The sequence below is a fragment of the Hydra viridissima genome, unplaced genomic scaffold (genome assembly GCF_058129835.1).
Source record: "Hydra viridissima isolate aposymbiotic clone 2 unplaced genomic scaffold, HvirCarnegie_v1 scaffold_3, whole genome shotgun sequence".
NCBI lineage: Eukaryota > Metazoa > Cnidaria > Hydrozoa > Anthoathecata > Hydridae > Hydra > Hydra viridissima.
Window position 1 is genome coordinate 7,874,911 of NW_028324302.1, and position 21,075 is coordinate 7,895,985.

At 29.4% G+C, this 21,075-nt stretch overlaps 3 protein-coding genes across 5 annotated transcripts; 1 reads left to right on the forward strand and 2 right to left on the reverse strand.

Annotated features, from left to right (window-relative positions):
* Positions 1–2: 2 nt before the first annotated feature.
* On the forward strand, positions 3–2,408 carry LOC145180358 (ubiquitin domain-containing protein 2-like). Its single transcript, XM_080055232.2, has 3 exons — positions 3–195; positions 823–1,050; positions 1,904–2,408. Exons 1-3 carry the CDS (start codon positions 108–110, stop codon positions 2,284–2,286), a joined length of 699 nt encoding a protein of 232 aa, XP_079911358.2. The 5' UTR covers positions 3–107; the 3' UTR covers positions 2,287–2,408.
* Positions 2,409–5,590: 3,182 nt separating this feature from the next.
* Positions 5,591–11,645, reverse strand: LOC145180266 (moesin-like). Its single transcript, XM_090083626.1, has 7 exons — positions 11,529–11,645; positions 10,008–10,039; positions 7,676–8,214; positions 7,260–7,503; positions 6,764–7,179; positions 6,343–6,661; positions 5,591–6,236 (listed from the first exon to the last, which is right to left on the reverse strand). Exons 2-7 carry the CDS (start codon positions 10,017–10,019, stop codon positions 6,072–6,074), a joined length of 1,695 nt encoding a protein of 564 aa, XP_089939752.1. The 5' UTR covers positions 10,020–10,039; positions 11,529–11,645; the 3' UTR covers positions 5,591–6,071.
* Positions 11,646–12,910: 1,265 nt separating this feature from the next.
* On the reverse strand, positions 12,911–19,955 carry LOC145200138 (poly(U)-binding-splicing factor PUF60-like). 3 transcript variants are annotated; one of them, XM_090082602.1, is made up of 14 exons: positions 19,791–19,880; positions 17,751–17,832; positions 17,000–17,256; positions 16,811–16,857; positions 16,131–16,333; positions 15,958–16,049; positions 15,285–15,405; positions 15,113–15,205; positions 14,646–14,773; positions 14,355–14,526; positions 14,098–14,215; positions 13,557–14,005; positions 13,261–13,450; positions 12,911–13,150 (listed from the first exon to the last, which is right to left on the reverse strand). In XM_090082602.1, exons 5-14 carry the CDS (start codon positions 16,299–16,301, stop codon positions 13,041–13,043), a joined length of 1,644 nt encoding a protein of 547 aa, XP_089938728.1. In that variant the 5' UTR covers positions 16,302–16,333; positions 16,811–16,857; positions 17,000–17,256; positions 17,751–17,832; positions 19,791–19,880; the 3' UTR covers positions 12,911–13,040. The 3 variants fall into 3 exon arrangements, with proteins under 3 accessions (XP_089938728.1, XP_079930570.2, XP_079930563.2); XM_080074444.2 differs by lacking the exon at positions 17,000–17,256 and having other exon boundaries at positions 19,791–19,884; XM_080074437.2 differs by lacking the exons at positions 16,811–16,857; positions 17,000–17,256 and having other exon boundaries at positions 19,791–19,955.
* Between the last annotated feature and the right edge of the window lie 1,120 nt (positions 19,956–21,075).

Genomic DNA, 21,075 nt, shown 5'->3' on the forward strand with positions numbered 1-21,075 from the left:
GCTCTACACACTTTAAAACTGTTTTTATAGTTACTAATACAAAAAATTTAAACTAATTTTTTAATAAATAGCCATGTTGCTAGAAGTTTGACTAACAAATAGCAGTGATGGGTGGGTGTGTAAGTAGATCAAGATCAGATGGATCTACTCGAGCAATGTCACCATCACATCAGGTGTCAAATACTTCTGATAATGGTAAGTTTCTGTATAAAGTTTAATGCCAAATGAACTCATTGAATAAGTTGGCAAATGATTTAAATTGGCTGAGTAATGCACATAAGATCTACAAATGTGTAGCTTATGTTTATAATTTAAATTTTTTTTTTTTTTTCTTGAAAGTCTAAAAAGAAAATGATTTTAAAAGTTGAAGGTTTTTAAAAGTTGTCTTTCTTATGACTCGCAATTTCACAAAAAAAAGGAGGGTTTTTTAAAATGAGTCAGTTTGAGAAGTGTTCTGTGTGCTAATTCCTTTATTTAAAATATTAAAAAAGACCCAACATACATTTAAAATAGCAAGGTGTCATTGATATACTAAAGTAAATTCTTTTTATAAATGGAACTATAAATTAATATTTGGCCTTTTAGACACCAAAAAAGTTTATCAATTTTAGCTTAATTGCCAATCTGACACAGTTCTATCAATAATTTGTTGCTTAAGATTTTTTTGTTTATCTTGTTGAGCTATCCCAATTGAAAGTACTAATCTTTATGTAAAAGCTTTAGTTATTTTTGTATTTATAGTTTTGTAAATAAGATTTTGTAAACAAAATTTATGAAAATAAAAGTTTTTAAAAGTATGTAATAAATATATTTCTTGTTTAGTAACGATTGGTAAAAATAAGCCTATCAATGCTGAAAAGCCCAAATGGAAGTCTGAGACACCAATTACAATAGGCCAACTGAGAAGTAAGAGAGATGAATACTGGGAAACTCAGCCTGCTTTTGGTGGAAGGGTAGAAATCTATGATGCATTAAGAGCTGCATGTGAGACTGATGATTCCACTTTAGCGCAAGCTATTGTTAATGGCGCTAATATAACACTACCTTCAGGTAACTTTAAAGTGAAAAATGATATTATTTTGGTTAAAAGATAATAATGTATAATTATTTATATTTTTTTATACTAAAATAAGTATAAGCAAATAAATATAATTTATAGATAACAAATGAAATAGTTTGACAAAATTATAATACTAACTCCTATCTAGCAATCTTGACAAACCCAAGTTTTATGAAACATTAGCACTAAAATATAGGATATTTATAATGTAATCAGTGTAATATCATCATGAGATTGTATTTAGTTTAGTTTTTTTCTTAAAAATGAAAAGTTTAATTTTTTCTTGTTAATTCATAAAAAAAAGGTTTTGAATGTGTTCTGTTGTTGAGTTTCAAAAAATGTCAAGAATTTAGCTGCTATCTCAAAATGTAAATTTTAATGCAAAAAGACTTATCTTCAGAATTTGTGTCATACCAGCAGAACAATGTAAATATTATTCATAACTTTACAACTGGCCAATCAATTTAACATACTGCTAATTGTGAGGGAAGGTAAGAAGTTCCAGTTTAACTGAATAAGGAATGCATAATGAATGTGTTCACTTCTATATTTTATTTAATAAACTGCTTAACTTCTTAAAATTCTCTAATCAGAGAATAGATATATAATTTTATGGCTAATGTACTTAGTACTTTTATTATTAAGTTTTTTACTTAAGCAGTAATTAAGATCTGGTGAAAACAAAAACAAAAATGTGGCAAACAAAAATCAGTTTACAAACTGTACTGAAAGTCTATTATAGCAGAACAAGCATTTGAAAATGTGTGATGTTTTTTAGGTTCATTTGCATATTATTTGTACATAAATGTTTCCATTTTTATTACATTCTAATGTAATTTTTAGGATCTCTGACTGATGCTTATGATGAATTGGGGAATCACTATACTATCCCCATATATTGCATTAGTTTGCCAACTAACATTATAAACCTGGATGAAAATTCGAGTTCTTCTGGAAGCTCTAAAGAAATAATACCAGAGCAGGCGTCTGGTGAAGAAATAGTCATAAAGATTCGCTTATCTACTACAAATAAAGATGTTAAAATGTCTGTCCGTACTGGAGAAACCATTGGCGCAATTAAACGTAGAATACATACAGATCTTGGGGTAGCACCCTCAAAGCAGAGATGTTTTTACTCTGGTAAACTTTTATATGATAAACTTACAATAGAAGAAACTAAAATCTCTAAGGGATTTGTTATGCAGGTCATCATCTCTGAACCTTAACAAACAACATTTTTATAAAATTATGTCGTGAAAAAAAAACACAACATTTTACTTTCCGTATGGAAATCTTTAACATACTTAATGTTTTCATAAGCTCTTTTAAAAATTAAGGAATTCAAATATAGCAGATATAAGTGAAAATTGTTCACCAATCAAATGTTAGATTTTTTGCTGTTATTATTATTTTTTTTTTTTTTCTTGTGCTGAAATAATTGAAAATTAGTAAGAACTGAGAGCTGACCAAAGAATTATGTTGCGAACAAAATTTTAGTTTGTTATTTTGTTGCTGTTTTGTTTATGTTTTATTTTTTGCTATTGTATGCTGTGTTTATGCTGTATGTTTATGTGTCATTTTATATTGTTTTTTTTTGTTTTTTTTTCTCCCAAAAATTTTTTTTTAATTCTCAAATTTTAAGTGTTTGTACTTTTGGCTTTTTATTTGGCAGAGAAACAAATAAATCATCTGTTATGAAAATAACCAATACAATAATTTATTTATTTATAAATTTTTCCTGAATATTTCACGTTAAATTATTAATATTATAATGCTATTAAAGAGTTAAAGTTTGTTGAAATTTCTTAAAATCCATTTGTTATTTACTTGTATGAATTACTTTTTTATTATTTACTTTTGTTTACTTATTATTTACTTTTATTATTTACTTATGTTTATTATTTACTTATTATAGTTATATTTAAATTTATTTTTTACTTTTATTATTCCTGTTTTGTCAAAAAAATATTGAATAATATTTTTCTCTCGTTTTGTTAAGTGAAGAAATGCAACCTCTTTCTTTATTTGCCTTATCTGTAACTTATTTGTACTGCGTTTAAAATTAGTAATATAAAAGAAAAAACGCTTTTGGGGTGTTTATGAATTAACATCAGTGGCGGACTAAGTAATCTGGGGCTCCTAGGCTAGTAACATATTAAGGGCCTCTTGTGCAAAAGTTACCTATCCGACAAAGAAAATAGTAATATGTTGATGTGCATATACTTATTTTATAACATACAGCAAAAGTAGGCCTCGACCTAGGCTGCTAGATATATGCAGTAAGTTTCAACTCACTCTCACTCACGTTAGTCGACCGTTAGTTCAGTGAATTAATACAAGTTAAATGTGAACAAATTGACACCTATTTAGTGGATGCCAAAGTTACTTTTCGAACTTTATTTTTGGCAAAATCGTTGATGATGTTGGCAAAGTCCGAATCGCGTAGTAGATCACTTTCAATCGTTATGAGTGTCAAAAAATTCAATGTTTAATTATTCATTGTTGTACGGATCGTGTTATTCACTCGTCCAAGTGCCGAGAATGATCGCTCACCTGAGCATTTGGCAAACATTAGAGTCATATATTCGGAATGCAACATTGATGTTAGGAAACGTTTCGCAGACATCCGGGGAGGACGCAATGCTGTAATACTGTACTTCAGTGCAGTAGTTGGCGCTTTTCTTCTTCACACTTGGAAACGTGCAGGCTTCACGCACACAGGAGTGAAGGAGATCAACTATATTGTGTAGGAAGGAGAACTTATCTCGAACACCTGAATACGCAATAAGACGCTTCTGTGTAACAGCCAAGATGCTGTCTAAGATTTGTAGGAAAACGATTATTGTAAAATGCTCCCTCGGAGACAAGCTAACTTCCCTTTTGTTGCCTTCATGAAAGGTGATTTGAGTACTTCTGACACACTAACGTGCTCTTTGCTAGTTTTATACATCATTGCCAGTAAGTTCCTGACCTTTACGTTCAAATAACTCAAACTCACTTCTTAAACTGCTGATATGGTCAGTTAGTAATTGCATCAAACTGACAGCTGTGTTAAGGTCAAAATCTGCGGCTTGTAGCATAGTAAACGTATCCTTGAAGCGATCCATTATGGTCGACTAGAGTTCAGTCAAAATTCCAAAATCAAGCTGATTAACTATATCGTCTGCTTCGCATCTTGTGTCTGCTCTTTCATAGCCATTGTCTCTAATATTCTCTGAAGCATTTTTTATTTCATAATAATCCAACTGCAAAGCCTTTGCTGCGTCTGCTCTAGCTGACCATCTGGATTCACTAAGACACTTCTTAACAAATGTTGAGTCCTGGTTATAGGATAAGAATTGTATTTTGAGTCCGTCGGCGTATACCTTGTGGACTGCCCAAAACTCTCCAGGGAAGACCCAGAAGCACGTCGACCCTGAGTTTGCCTCCCCTTTGAGGAATGGGCGGAAAAAGAAAAAAAAGTATCAGTTTAATACAAGCACGCTAGCCAAGTCAGCTCGCTACACTTGATCTTAGCCATTAGGCCGAGAAGCGAAGTCCTGGTTATCCTTAAGTACAGCCCAACAATGCGTTAAAGTGCTCTTAAACGTGTAAAGTTTATGAATAATGTCAATGAACGATGATACTTGTGTGATAGTTTGCTGCTTCATTTCCTCCCAAGTTTAGTGTGCAAAGCACGGGATGTATTCAGCATATGAGTTCTGTGCCTTTATTATTGCCTGAACACTATGGTTAGTTCCAGACATATTACTGGCATTATTGTATTATTGACCACGACAGGTTGTAATGTCGATAGCAATTTTTTCTAAAAATGTTAAATGGCTTGTTAAGATCTCACTCGCAGTATGCCCACTCATGTCAGGAAACGTAAAGAATTGCTTAACGAGTATGCAACTATCTTCAGGTAGATATCTAACAATTCAAGTTAATTGGTCAACCTTGTATGCATCTGGTGTGCTATCTATAGATACTGAGTAGTACTTAGCATGTTTAATTTGGTAAACAATAGTGCCATTAGTTGCTGATCCATCACATTTATGATTTCGTTGCAAATCGTTGAAGACAAATAAGAAACTGACCTTTGATGCCACTACTGCATTGATTTGTGCTTTTCCAAGTGTGCAATTAAGAATGGATCAAATTTAGCAATGAGTTCCAGAATACCCAAAAAATTCTCGTTATGAGCAGATCCCAATAACTCATCGAGGCCACGCAATGCTAGACCGCGCTCAGTCAAAAACTTGATTAATTCAACGACACGCTCGAGCACCGATCTTAAGTATTGGCATTCCGCATCGAACTGTTTGACAATGTTTTTATCGATACGAGCTGCAAAAACTGAAAGGTTCCTGGTGCTCTGAACGGCAGCTTTATGGGCTGTAGACTTTTCATGCGCACAGATGACTGGAAGAATGGCTGAACCATTCTTCCTGTCAGTCAGCTTCATTGTCTTAAGTGAGAGGCTGATGAACTGTTTGCTTCAGAAATCATTTCAACCTCGAGACTTAAACAATTTTTAAAAAGAAACTATTTGATTGTAAAATTATTTTGACATAGTAAGCGTTTACAAACCGAATCGTACGTAAGATAAAATAGTTTAATGAAATTAATCAAACTCTCTAATATATAAACAGTTGATATTTAACAAAGGGAGTTTTGAAGAAAATACAAATATGTTAAATATTTTATCTATGTTAAACCATATTATCTAGAAATTATAAACGAATTTGAGAAATAACTTTCAGTTACTTCAAGTTCAACGGGTCAACGCTAAGAATATCTTCAAAAAAAAGTTCACCAAACTATTTTCTAAATTCTTTGGTGGGTAGTGGGACCAGGGAATATTACAGCATATGATGAGTAGGTAGCTGAAGGAGGAGATATTATAGCGAATTACAAGATTCACACCAAACTTAACACCCATAGAAAAAATATATAAGTTGTTGTATACTCGCACATGCCATAACTAACTTTAAAAAAATAAGTTATTATATATTTTGTTCTTTTTTTTTCACATCGATTCAAATTCATCTATGCGATGTTTCGTGTTCCCTTGACGGATTTGACGAAGAGTTTTGTATTTGTCACGCCCTTCTTTCAAGTTGCCTTCGTGAAGAATGTCCTCCTGAGTTTTCTTTGATTCATCACGAAGTTTTAGAAGGTCATCACCTAGCGCCTAGCAAAAAAGGGAAAAACTGAAGTAAAAAAAAAAAATTCTCTCTAATTACAAAATATATCAACGTTCAAAGAGTCACTTTACTAAAGTAAAGTTTAAATTATACCTTCAATTGGTTCTTTAATTTTTGGTCTTTATCTGTTTGCGTGGTGTAATCGTATTCTCTCGTATCAACCGACTCATTAGCAGTTAACTCAGCACTGTTGTTCTCTTCTTCTTGCTCATCAGTTTGTAACATGGCAGCAGGAGGTGTAGAAACAACTTCCATTAACTTAATTCTCTGCTCCTCTTCACGTAACTTTGATTCTTCAAGTTGCAACCTGAGTTCTTCAGCTTCCTTTCTCTTCGCTTCAGCTTCAAGTACAAGACGCTGACTTTCAGCAGAGGCTTGTGCAGCTCTTTTCTCATATTCAACTTTTTCCATTCTACAGATAATTTAAAAGTAACTATTTATACCAGAAAATTTTATTTCATCAGATCAATCATTACAACGTAGACTTAAATTTATAATTTAGACACAAATTTACCTCTCATGCTGAGCTTCTTGCTCGAGGCGTAGACGTGCTTCTTCAGCCGCCAATTGAAGCTCTTTAACACGTAGAGCTTCTTCTTCTGTTTGGCGCTTCTTTTCTTGCAAGATCTCAGCTTCTTTTTTCGCTTTTTCAAGAGCTTCTTGAGCCAAACGTGCTTCTTCTTCAAACCTTTTAAGTCTTAATTCTAGCTTATTCTTTTCATTCTCTGCATCTTCTCGTGCTTGCTTTTCTTTAGCTAAAGCCTGTCTCTCAAGTTGCTTTCCTTGTTTTTCTTCTCTTGCTTGAGCTTTCATTTGCTGGACTTCAATAGTATCCGGCTTTCGTCTCCTCATGTAAAGTTCATGATTACCCATGCACAGTGACAAGATACGCTTGTTAATTCTTAGACGTGGAACATAGAATAGAAAATCCTAAAAAAAACAGAGTTTTCATACTGTTAATGACAATTCTAGAATTGTTTTCAAATTAAAATCCAAAAATTTAATCTTACAGGTGCTTTGCGATCAATAGGCTTGATGACAAACTTTTTGTCATTGAATGAGATGTTTCGAATCTCACTCCAAGGAAAACCTATCTTAGGTGTAAGCTTGTCTTCAGATTCATAAATATTTAAGCCCAAAGCATCAACACCAAGAAAAAGATTAGTTCCACGCTTGTTTTTTATCTCAAAATAGTTCACTCCATACATTTCAAGGTCTTGTGCTATTTTAAGATACTCCATCATAGAATCTTCTCTAAAAGAAAAGAAAATGCCTCTTTTTAAACTCAATTTTATAAACAAGATAAATTTGATGAAAGTATTTTTCTTGTTAGTTATTACTATTTTTGTTTGTTTGTTTGTTTGTTTTAGTTTTTCTAATGGCCAATATCTTTTTCGGTTGATTAAAAAAAAATCAAACCAATAACCTCAACATTTCTTTGTGTTCTCCCCACCAAGACATGATTCTTTCTTCCCACTGCTCCTTAGTCATTTGATGCTGTTGATAGACTCGGTCAGGTAATAAACGATCACCAGACAAATAGCCTTTTTTATGAACATCAGCTTTATAGTCACCATATTTCACTTGAGCTGCATATGAAGCTAAAAGTACAGAGGTTTCTGGTGGGCAGTAGACTTCTTCTGACAAAATACTTTCCTTAACTTGTAAGAAAAACAGTCGCTGGGTAACCTCTTGGATAAGTTCAGCAGCCACATCTTCAGGGAAAAACTTTGAGCGAAACTTGAATTGCAAGGGTGATTCTTTTTTAACATCCTGTACAGTGACTTTTTTATTCAACTTCAACCAAGTTGTGTAGTTTTTTGTGTCAATATACTGAAGTCCAAAAAACCAGATTTCTCGAAGACCAATAGTTTTAACCACTTGATCAAACAACTGCTTACCAGTGGTACTAGGTTGGATAGCAAATTCTAATTCAGCATCCATAGTTGTGACACGGACATTTATCTAAAAATAGAAGTTATAGTGTCCTATCAACCAAGTTTTATCCTATAAGAATGTTAAAAAATCAACATTTCGTTGGAGCATTTACTTAAAGCATGGTGAATGGATTAAATAATTTCAAACACTTGACTTTATAAGTCTCAATTTTTACAGTTTGAACTAATGATGCCATTTATAAAAAAAATTGAGTTAGAATCTAAAAACTGTTTCACACCTCAAAATTTTTAGGTTTTCTAACTAAAAGACATTTCATCAAAAAAAATAGCATTATAAAAGTCTCTTTAATGGTAAATTATAGTTAAGTAAACAGCTAATATATATAAATTACATTTATTCAATTTAAATATATATCAAAAACCAGCTGGTAACCTTAGTGCCTTATGGCATATTACATGGATTAAAACTTAAAGATTTGTGCTCTGATGCTGAATTATAATAACAATTTAGTGTGTTTTGTGTCAGCTACCATTGAATTTTTAAAAGAAAATTTTTTTTATATAGATTTCCAGTAAACTTTTCTTTAAATCAATGAATATGAGATATAAGGAAGACATTTACTAAGAAATATTCAATTTTTCAAACAAAATTCTTATATTGAAAAAACACCTTTAGCTTAAATTGTCACAGTTTAAAGTGTTCAGGTGGAGAATTTGTTGAATAGTGATTAAATTACAAGGGAAGTTAAAAATAAAAAAACATTTAGGAAGACTAAGAACCACAAAAAGAGACAATGGACAACTTGTTAACTTGTTCAAAGCTGATCATAGATCCTTGTAACCTGGATATTTCTGAATTAAAAAACAAATTTCAGTGTAGACATAGCTATTGATTGTGAAGGCTGTCCAACAAAGGTTATTGATTGTAAAGGCTATCCAACAAAGCACTTAACTTGTAATTAAGTTCTGTTTAACTTTTAAAATTTTTTGGGCTGTGAAACTTGAATTTAAACCTGAACACTGATTCTTTTTACATATTATTTCAAACTTTTGCATAAGTAAATTTTAAAATATCACTTTTTATATTATCCTTCAATCTTCTGTACATTTATTTTCCAATTTTATTTTATTTCTCTGCATTTATTTTCTACTTTTATTCTATTTTTTATTTTTCCATATCTATTTTCCGCTTTTTTTTTTATTTTTTTATTTTTCCACATTTATTTTTTTTTTCCACATTTATTTTCCACTTTCTGTATTTTAAAAACAAATGGCTTTCAATAAATTCTAAATATTACAAGTATTTTTTACCTATCTTACTAAAATCTCTATTAAAAAACATTTTTTTATAGATGTATGTATATATATGTGTGTATATATGTGTGTGTGTGTGTGTATATATATATTATATATATAATATACACACATACACATATACACAAACATATATACATTAAACTCAATGAACATATACATTAAATCTTAAAACAGTGGAGCAAGCTAAAAAATACTGCACCTTATTCTTTTGGTACATTTTTGATACAATCTCTTTTGATGCAGCATAGTTAGTGAAATAAAATTTTGTCCTCATTTTATTTCAAGTTAATATTAAAACTAATATGAATATTTATAACAATTTTATCCTTTTTTAAATGGAATATTTTAAAGCTTTTCTTAAAATTGTGAGAACATTTATGTTTTAAAACAAAATGAAGAACAGTTATTTGCTAAATACAAGCAACCATGAAAATGTGAATAATGAAACATCTGTTTACTTAGAAAAAGAATGTGAAAGTAAAAAAAAATCTAAACTTTCATGAAAATTTAAATAAAAAATATTTTTTAAAACAAAAAACTTACTGATTTCACCATTTTTGATTTGAATCAATTACCTGAAAAGAAAAATAAAACAAAAAAAAAATTAATTTTGCTATACCAAACGATTAATTAATGTTAAAAAAACATCATGGAAATAAGAGATATTTACACACCAACAAGAGATAACAAATAAAGAAATAAAAAATGTTTACACACCAATAGGAGATAATAAATAAGATATATCAGAGATTTTTATGTACCAATAGGTGTTTTTAATAGCACAGTAAGAAAGAAGACCATGAACCTAATTAGAACATCCTTATGAATAGTTTATTCTAATAATTATGTAAAAAACAATAATAATAGTAAAACTTTTCTTTTTTAAAAAAGAAGAAAAACACACAGAGAGAAAAAAATGAGTTTATTTAATATAATTTTTTGAATATGAAGTTATGAAGCAAGACTTAGTTTTAAGTGTAAAAAGGTGTCATAAACATGCAACCACAAACATAAGGAACTTTATTCTAGGTATTTTAATCTAAAATAGCATAACTATCAAATCAGCTTTTATTTAAGTATTATTTTAGAACTCTTTGAACTATCAAATATAATCCTAATACAAAATATTCAAGTACTTGCTTTAAAGAAAAAGAAAAGAAATACATAAAGTAAATAGTTCTAAAAGACTTTATTGAAAAGAAGATTTTTTTCCTAAGAAAAGACTTTTATTCTTCCATTATTTATTCAGCAGTGTGTGTAGTTTTAAAAGAATTTAAATACTACTACCTGAGAGATCTTCAGAATATATTTGTATGTGTGTGATGCAAAAAAAACTGTTAAACTTGATTAAATAAGCAATAATACTAGAAGAGTTAAATGCTGTAATATAATAGCATTAACTGTATTTTAGTGATGTACATGTACAACACATGTAAATAGCACAGAAGAAAAAAATTAAATGAACACAAGGGTCACATAAAAGTAAGGCCTACTGCACATATACTGTTAAGCTTTATACATAAATTTAAATGAAACCTTTAAAATAAATTCTGTACATACATACATACATACATACATACATACATACATACATACATACATACATACATACATACATACATACATACATATATACATACATACAATATATATATATATATATATATATATATATATATATATATATATATATATATATATATATATATATATATATATATATATATATATACTTTTGTAATGAAAGTTTATCTTATAAATACAATATTTTTCAATTTTCAACATCAGCGAATGTAGCTGGATAGTAAACTTAGATTATTTATTATCTTTTTATAAAGTTTTAAATTTCCATCATATTTAAAACACAAGCTTTTTAAGTGTAGATTTTATATTTCTAGGAACTGTTTAAAATCATTTCGACAAAATGTGATTTTCGAATTTATTTTAGACATTAATTGTAAAAAATACATTTTGAAGTGAGACCTTAAGAAATTAATAATCTATTAATAAAACTAGTTAAGACTTATTTCATAATCCATTATACTTCTTGATTCAGTAACCTACCCTTAATTCAAACTTTAACTTCTCACTTCTATCCTCTTTGTTCACGTTAAGTCGCGTAGGACCGGCTGGGTGTGGCCGATTTGGAAGAAAAACTCGGGCTATCGAGAACAAAAATTTCTCTCTACATCGCTGTGGGAGAAATACAGAAATCCTCAAAGATAAACAAACTTTACCAAGAGTAAACTACTCCTTTTGTTTCAAAGTTTTTTTAATTCGAGGCACGTGATATGAAATATGACGTTAAAAATGAAATAATACAAATATAATATTCATAGGATTGGTCGTGCTCGTGCAATAACTAAATAATTGTATTTGCGAATATACAAAGTTGTTTGCTACTGCAAAAAAAAAAAAAAAAAAAAAAATTACCAAAAAATATCCCAGAATACTACCTTCCAGATATCATCAAAGAAAAAAAGAATTTTCTTTAACCTTTCAGAAATCAATTGAATTACTCGTTTTAATTATTGTATTTTGAATGAATAATGAAGTATTTATAAAGCTTGCAAATGATATCGGATTACATGGGTAAATCTTTTCCTTGCTCGAACACAACTCGTAATTACAGAAAAATTCTATTAAAAAGAATTTTAGATGATTTAGTTAAGCACTCTTAGCCATCACAGTTTAGATGGCTGCATTTTCAACTATGCTAATACTATATATCGATTATGCTCTGTGATCTTTATAAATCTCATCGATATTTTCTAGAATAGTATGCGTGTGTGTACACTTGTACTTAGTTTTGTTATTCCCTGTTTCAGCTCAACATCCTTTTCACATTAATTCGGAAATTATTTTTTCTAGAGAAAAATTAAAAAGAAAAGGTATTTTAAAGAGGTTTGTGGATATAACAGATTTTAAAATTGCGAAACTATAATTCTTTTTAATTTTTTGATAAATCATTGTAATTAGAGCCAATCAAAATAAATTTAAGAAATAAGAACATGAGATTGTTTAACAAGGGCAGAAACAAGTGCATCGTCTTTTTGTTAAGACTTTAATGCAGGCCAAGTTTGTTTTAAATCAGTATATAATCTGACCTTTTAAAGAAGTTTTTTCGTATTTCGCCCAACCCTTGTAAAGAATATTTGGAAGATGAATGCATATCTTCCAAATATTTTTTACAAGGGTTGGGCGAAATACGATATTTCTTTATAGGTCATATCAATTTTGCAATAAACAGCGATAAAACGTCTGATAATATTAACATCGCAACTTTGGTTGTCGAATTCCACACGCAACAATCCGAGAAGGCTGTAGAGTTAAATTATTTGTTTAAACGGTAGACCACTGTATACTTGTCGTACTACACTGATAAAAATTTTCGCGACTAAATATTTGAGCACACTTTTCTACACCTCATCATCACATTTAGAAACTTGCGGTGTATATATATATATATAATAATTATTAAAAATATGTACAAAAAGTATCTGCAATAAAATAACTTTCTAAGCGGGTGAAATTGACGCAGGAGTCGCCTAAATTTCAAAATCTATACTCGTTGAATTATCCCGTATAATCTTGTGATTTGTATTTATCTTCATCGTAAATATCTGCTTGAATCGCTCTTCCTCCAAACCAACGACCATTTAATGCAGATTGAGCTGATTCCGCTTCTGAAAAATAGAAAAAAATTAAACATTTCAAAATTCAAAAATACACATTCATACACAAATACACATATATTTATACACAAATACAAATAAAAATATTTTTTATCTCTTACCCGAGTGCTTTGAAAACTCAACAAATATTTTGACAATAACTTCAGCATTTTCCTCTTCACCTTGACGCTCTTGATATATGACAACACGTGTGACTTCACCAAAACGACTACACTCCTCTGTTACCTCTGTTTGCAGTTCTTCGTCTACTTCATCGCTTGTTACCATATTCTTTAAAACCAGAACAGGGGACTAAACCAAAATAAAAACATCTCATCCAAGAGAAAAGAGCTTTCTAAATTCGAAAAAATACGTCTTTTTTTAAGAACATTCAAATTTTATTCAAAAATGAACTTACTGAACCACTGCGTGCAAGTTTTTGCATCATCATGTATCTTGCATCTTTCCCAGATATCTCCAGTTTTTCTTCCCTTTCGAGGTTTTGTTCCCCAGCATGCTTGTGATCGAGAAGCTCTTGTTTTTTGCGTTGCTGCCTACTAGTAAGACGTTCTTCGGGAACTGGCTGATTACCAGGGGTCTGATACGAGGTATTATTTAGAATAGATGTAGATTGACCATAAGAAACTGGTTGTTGAGAAAATGGGGACTGCATTGTAGATATACCATAACTAGGTGTTGTTTGACCATAAGAAACTTGAGGTTGGCTGTTTGTTTGCATACTATATAAAGATCCATTTGAAACAGTTGGAGGAAGAAATCCTGGAATCTGTGATGGCAAGGATGGTTGAGATGTAAAAGGATCAGGAGATAATGCAGGTGCTACTGAATTCAGTAGCAAAGCACTAGCTAAAAAATAAGTTAATAGTATTTATACATTGTAAAAGTGAAAAATTAAAATGTGTGGAATTAAATGTATAAACATGAAAGATTTTCTTTACCCCCATGAGCTGATACAGCTTCCTGCCCTTGAATACTAGCTGATATAACATTTGCAGCAAGCAATGAAGCAGCTGGTGGAGGTCCTTGCTTAAGTGCATGATCAGGAGGAGTTATTGCCTGTAAATTTACACAAAATCTTCTGCCGTTAAAAAAGTATAAAATTTTGAAAAAAACAACAACAACAAAAAAAACAAGAATCTTACAGCTACTAGTTTAGGAAGAGCTTCATTTTAAAATTACAACTCTAAAATAATACCCTTCCAACTCGAATATATTGTCCACCAAGGTCAAATAAGTTCATTGCAACAATTGCATCATTAGCAGAACTTTGAGTTGCATACTCAATGAAACCATAACCTTTATGCTTGCCTGTCAACTGATCAGGAGCAAGTTTACATGACAAAATCTCCCCAAATGCTTCAAATACACTGCAAAAAACAGTTCAAATTAGTGCTCTAAGTATCATCCTTTAATTCTTGAGTATACAGATGTAAAAGCAGAATTTAGCATACAAATTAAAAAGCATCTAAAACTTTACAAAATGTACCTTTTTATATCACTTTCTGACAAATCAGGGTGTATTGATGAGACATAAATCCGAGCATATTGCCTGGCCTCTTGGAGAATTTGTTCAATCCAAGGAGCAGCTTGAGGAACATTACTAGGTCGACCTACCTATGATAATATAAAATGCAGTTGTGTTAATACTGTATAATTTATGGAAAACTTTATAGTTCCTGAAATAATAATAATAATAATAATAATAATAATAATAATAATAATAATAATAATAATAATAATAATAATAATAATGATGATGATAATGATAAAAAAGCACTGATTCATCATGTAGAGTATACTATCATCTAATAGATCATCTTAAATGTGAAGTTTGTTTTACATAAAAGTATTTCATTTAGCAACTATTATCTATATTATATTATTTTAGTACATATTCTATTATAGTAAAGATTAAGTAAACAACTAAAATAACAGCTTTAGAACAAATATTACTTTAATATTTCTTCCTCCCATCAGTACATTGTTCATTTGTTCAAGCGCAAGTTGTGCTGCTTCAGGAATTTCATACTCAACAAATGCAAATCCCTAAAAAATGTTCACAAGTTAATTTAACTTTTTTGACTAAAATACTCTTAAGACTGAAATTTTAGTGTTGTATATTTACCTTGTGTTTCATTGTGGCAGAATCCCAAGATAAATCTATCATTTTTATTGGACCAAAAGGCAGAAATGAAGCTCGCACAGATTCCTCATTTAACTGAAAATTTATGCTACCTATGTAAGTCCTAAAGAAAATTTGATGTGAAAATTGATAAATTACTATTCTGATTACACATATTTTTAAAATTAAAAACAGAATGACAGACTGTTAAATTTTTTCTAATTTTTTCTAATACGGAAATGACAAAAAGTGATGCAAATACTCCTACGCTTCAACATTAGTATTGTTTGACAATTACATAGTTTTTAAATTTCTAAATTCAAATAATAAAACAAATTTTGAACATGTATTGTTTGCTAAAACTATTTTCCAAATTGCTTAAACTATTTTCCAAATTTCTAAACTTAACTTCTGGTACTAAACAAAAGAAAAGTTTTCTTAAAAACAAATTATACTTTTTAAACAAGTTTTACACATAAATAACAAATTAAATATTCTAAATATAAACATATGCATATCAAAGTTCTATTGACATGAAAAACATATTTAACTCATAACGCTAATTAAGAGGTGTTGATGAGCAGATAAAGGTATCTAGGAAGTATTTATGTGAATCAAAAGAAAAATATTATTCTTTATGTTTTTTAACTTAATAAGAATCAATAAAAATACAAACCTGCACATTAAAGCAAGTGCTCTTTGTCTTTGAGCAGAGCTTTGAACTGCAGTCATATCTTGCTGTTGGACAACTTTTTGCTTGGCTAACACCTATTATGATTTGAATAATAGTTTAATTTTCAACTGTTATATAGCTTTTTATTAAGCATAAACAACGCAATTTTAACATACATGCTGTACAGATTGTTCCATAGCAAAGCGCTTAGCTTGAGCAAGCATTTCCTCTTGTGCACGAACAAGCTTTGGCAAAGCTTTTTTTGCTTCTGAAAATCGTGGATGTAGGCCACCATTTCCTGGTCCCAATAGAAGTTCCCCAGAACCATTATCTTTAGGCTGATCCATTCCCTCTGGAGGTTGAATTTCTAATCCAACTTCTATTTTTAAAATATATCAAAATCAATGGAATAATAAAATACCTTAAGTCTTATCTCTCAATATTTTTAGATTCTAACCACTAATATAATACCCACATAGTTTCATATCAATAATAAACTTCATAAAAAGTATTTATAAGTATGATTTGTTTTTTTTTTTTTAAACATTTTAGCGGTTACTATTGAGAGACAACACTTTTTTAAGCTAGAAAAAAAAAATTATAAAGGGCAAAGTTTTTTGAAAAAAAAAAAAAAAAAAAAAAAAAAAAAAAAAAAAAAAAAAAAAAACCTGAGCTATATTGATACTTAGGTTTAAAAAAAAACCATGAATTTTGTTTTTGATAGTATTTTTACAGTATAAAAGTTAAATTTAATATACTTCAAAAATCTTTGCCATTTAAGTTAATTAGATAAAATGTGTTTTTTATAAAGTTGTTAAACAGAATATGCAAAATTATTTGCACGGGCAGTACTCACTGGTATAGGAGCATGACACCACTCACTGTTTAAAACTTCAGCATGATCTTTTAAATGACACACAAAGAAAAACAAACAACATTATGATACAAACTATTTTTAATAAGGCTGGCAGCAGTTTTAAGTGAAATAATTAAAAAAGATGCAAAAGCTGTGCATTCATCTTCCAAATGTTTTTGGTGAACTTACCCAATATTCAAAGCCCATTTATTTTAATATCAGCTCTACTAAAAACAATAGTGACCATTGTTAAATGCAGTGCTACTGCTCTACAGCTTTAAAGCTATAAGCTTTAACTTGAATGTCAAAATTTTTATGACACAACAAAAACCTATTAGTTTTAAAAAATAGGAGCTATTAGTTAAAAAAATATTTTAATAATCTGGGAGCAAACACAACAATTATAAATATGTGCTGAATTCATTGCCTTCCATTCACCTTGATGTCTATAATGAAACAAACAGAAAAAAATCGTGAAATTTTTATGTGCTCTTGTTAAAGATTTGGAAACTGTTCTCAAAAAAAAAAAAAAAAAAAAAAAAAAGAAAAAAGAAAAAAAAAACTTATAAACTTTTTAAAACCAAAATTATCTAAGTTTTAGTAAGAAGATTTCAAACAAGATTGGATTTTTCAGTTTTTAATATCTTGTTGCCAGGAGGAGGGAGATTAATAGAGGAAAGCTATGATTGGTATTATTTTTGCATTGTGTATTTCAGGTATTAAAAGTTTGTTAACCATGTAAATTAACAATGCAACTTATACTTAAAAATGTTCCTCAACATTTTTGTATATGTTTACTCATGCATTTTTTTGGAAGATTACATATTTTGTTACATCAACTGAGGACCATGATGTTAAACTACTTGTAGTAACTAATTTTAATTGAATTCTAGTTATTCATATTATTTGGTAGAACTAGATTCCCATGTAATACACTTACCTTCTGGTTTTACATCAAACATATTTCGTCTTTTTCGCTTTACAGGCTCACCTAATAAGGTTTGCCCCATCTCATTGACTACCTACAAAATTGTATTAAATATATTTAGGTCAGTAGATCAAGAAAAAAATAAAACATACAGATTCTCTTAACCCTAAAAACTTTAGAACCATGAATGAATTTTACATTAAAAGTTTAATTGACATGCGGCTTTCATCATAGAATCCCTGTAAAAACTGTTTAAACTTAATTTTTTACTTTTAATGCTTTAACAAAATAAAAAATAAAAAGTGAAGAATGAGGTGAATATAGAAAGATATTTCTCTTTTTAATAAACCCCACTTATTGATAGTTTCAATTATATTTGCAAATAACAGTAGGAGTTGAAAAGGCATCATAATAAACTGTAATACAATTTTTTTAGGGTAAAAGCTAGGTCTACAGGACTAATTTATCGATTTCAATTAAACTAGATATTTTTATAAAATATTAGACATTTTTTCAAAGGCATCGTAACAAAATATGATTTAATTTATATAAATGAAAAATCTTTTTTTAAAAAATGGGACACATTTGAAGGACAAGTCTCAAACATAGATCTTGTATTTTTAATTTTTCTGGGAAAACATGCTTCAGTGCTATCTTAGATCAAGTACATACAGCCAACCAGTCTCTGTTTAGAACAAATTTCATTTCATCCACAAAACATTTAAGCTAAAATATTTCATTTAATAAAAAAAAACTCTTGATCATAAATGGATTTTTGATAGAGCCTTACCATAACTATTTATTTTATAATTTACTTTAAGAATAAATACAATGAAGCCTTTGCCAAAATTTAGATTTTGGTTGTTAATTTTGATCAAAGAACTGCCACTTAGTTGATGCCTTGAAATACATGTTTGGCAAACAAGGAATAGGAAGCATCCATTGACAAAACAATAGGTAACTTGAAATTACGCCAGGATTATGACCATCTAAAAACGACAAATTCAATCTCAATCTTTATCCTAATTACAGGAAGATTTTTTATTATTTATTGTCTGTTCCAATGTGTCACTTGCAGAAGAAAAGTACATCAGTAACTCAGAGACATGCTTATAATTAGGAAAAAAGAAAACCATTTCTTGTCCTAACATGATTTAAAAAGGATATTAAGTTTTTTTTAAACATTTACTAAAATAAAATTGCCATTGCATAAAAAGGATGTAGTTAAACATAGTAAACAGTTTTAAAAAACTGCTGACAGATGAAAATTTAGTTGGCACTGTAACTCTACCAAAGAACAGCAGTACTTTTAATCATGTGTAAAAATTGCTTTACAAAATTCAGATAGAAACCATATTGATGAGGTCAAACGATTATTGAGTACTTTAGTAAAACAAGTAAAAAAAAATTTAGTCTTTTTGTTAAATGAACTTTTTGATTAATTTTTTTGAAACCCACTTATCAAATATTTTTGGGGAAAATATTTAGACCAAAGCAAGCATATATTGATGAAATAATCATGGAAAAAGATTATTTAGCCCTAACATTTATGTCTTATAACTTAAGTCTAAAAGCTTTTAAAAACTTAAAAAATATTTAGAAAATATAAAATCATAAGCCTAAGATAATAGAAGTAGTATCATTAACTATATCAATACAGGGAAGGATAGACTATTTTTATTGTAAATAAAAACAAAATTAATAGTAAATCCTGCTTAAATTTAGATGGTAGTAAATGAAGAATATTTGAAATAAAATGAGTGAATTATTATATGTGATGGCAGAGAAGTAACTTTTACAAAAGCCAGTACAACTGGCTTGAATTGTAAGAAAAATCATTTGAAATTAACTAAATAAACTTAAACTTCAGCATCTTAAGATATATAAACTTTAAGGTTAAAAGATTGGTTAGATAAATATATTTAAAAGTACCTTTAATGCGGGCTACTTTGTATACGTGTAACTTTGATAAGTATTTATTAGATGATAGATGTATAATAAGAATATTAAGATAGATATTGTATTGGGCAGTATAAAACAACCAAAACTTACATTATCTGTTTCTTCATTATTTACATTACTAGCCATAACCATTTGCTATATTGTTGAAATTTATCTTTTAACTTTCAGTGGTTGGTCGGCTTTTGCGTCGTGCGTGTCAGTCTTTTTGCAGGATATCAAATTGTTAATTACTGATGTGAGAAGTTTGGAAAGTCTTTCGAAGCACAATTTGAAACATATTTTAACAACTGTGGAGATAATAATCCTGTAATTGTTAAATAAGACTTACGCAACTAGGCATGCTATTTTTGAGAAGCTTAGCTCATGAATTTTACGAGCGAATTTAAAATGTTATAAATTTAAATTTAAGAATTAAAACAACAAAAATTTAGTTGATATTTTATTTAAAATCTAAATTTAGAAAAGAAGAAAAAAAAAAAAAAGAAAAGAGAACGAAGTCAAAAATTTGTTTAAAATTTTAACATTTAAGGAAGAGTGGTATGGAACTATCCGAAAAAAACTATCCAAAGGTTTTTTTCTAAATTTGAGTTATTTCACTACAGAAAATAGTTTATTCCTGATAATTAAATATTCTGCTTTTTTAGAATTACTGGATAAAATGCTTTACAAAAGTAATAAGGATGAGTTTTTAATTGAAGAATTTCGTCTTCTATTACAAAATCTATTCGTTTATCAATTATACGCCTGTTATATAATTACAAACTCTTCATTTAATTTTTGTTTTAAGGTGAATATGATTCTTCAGCAGAAGTTGAAACTCTGTTAGGTATAACAAGTATCTTATACACAATGCTTGGTCTGGAAGTTATTGATTTACGAATGGGTGATCAGCTGAAGTAGAATCTTCTTCAGTTCACGGTTCAGACACATTTCTACCAAATAGGTATACTCCGCTTTTTTTGAACTCTGGCTAACAATTTCGAACAGTTGCAGCTTTTTCAAAGGCATCCGGAAACAGTTTATTAACCACTTGTTTAGTACCAACTTCCTGATTATAGAATATATTTTGGAACATGATAAAGAAACATCAAGAGGTCGCAGACTGTGTGTGCAATAGGGCTGACAAAGTAATAACATATGAATGGCAAGCCTTTTTAATAGATTAAACTTTTTTTATATGACTAAAATATCCATCACAAGTAAGAAGAACTGGTTGGTAACTTGCCTGTGGCTGCACAGCTTATAGGAAGTAATTAAACCATTTTCAAAATAACTCACTTGTTATTCAGCCGTTTTTGCTATCACAACAAATAACACCTATGAGTGCTTTACCCAGAAATTAAGGTCTAGCTCGAATACACGGATAGATCAAGAT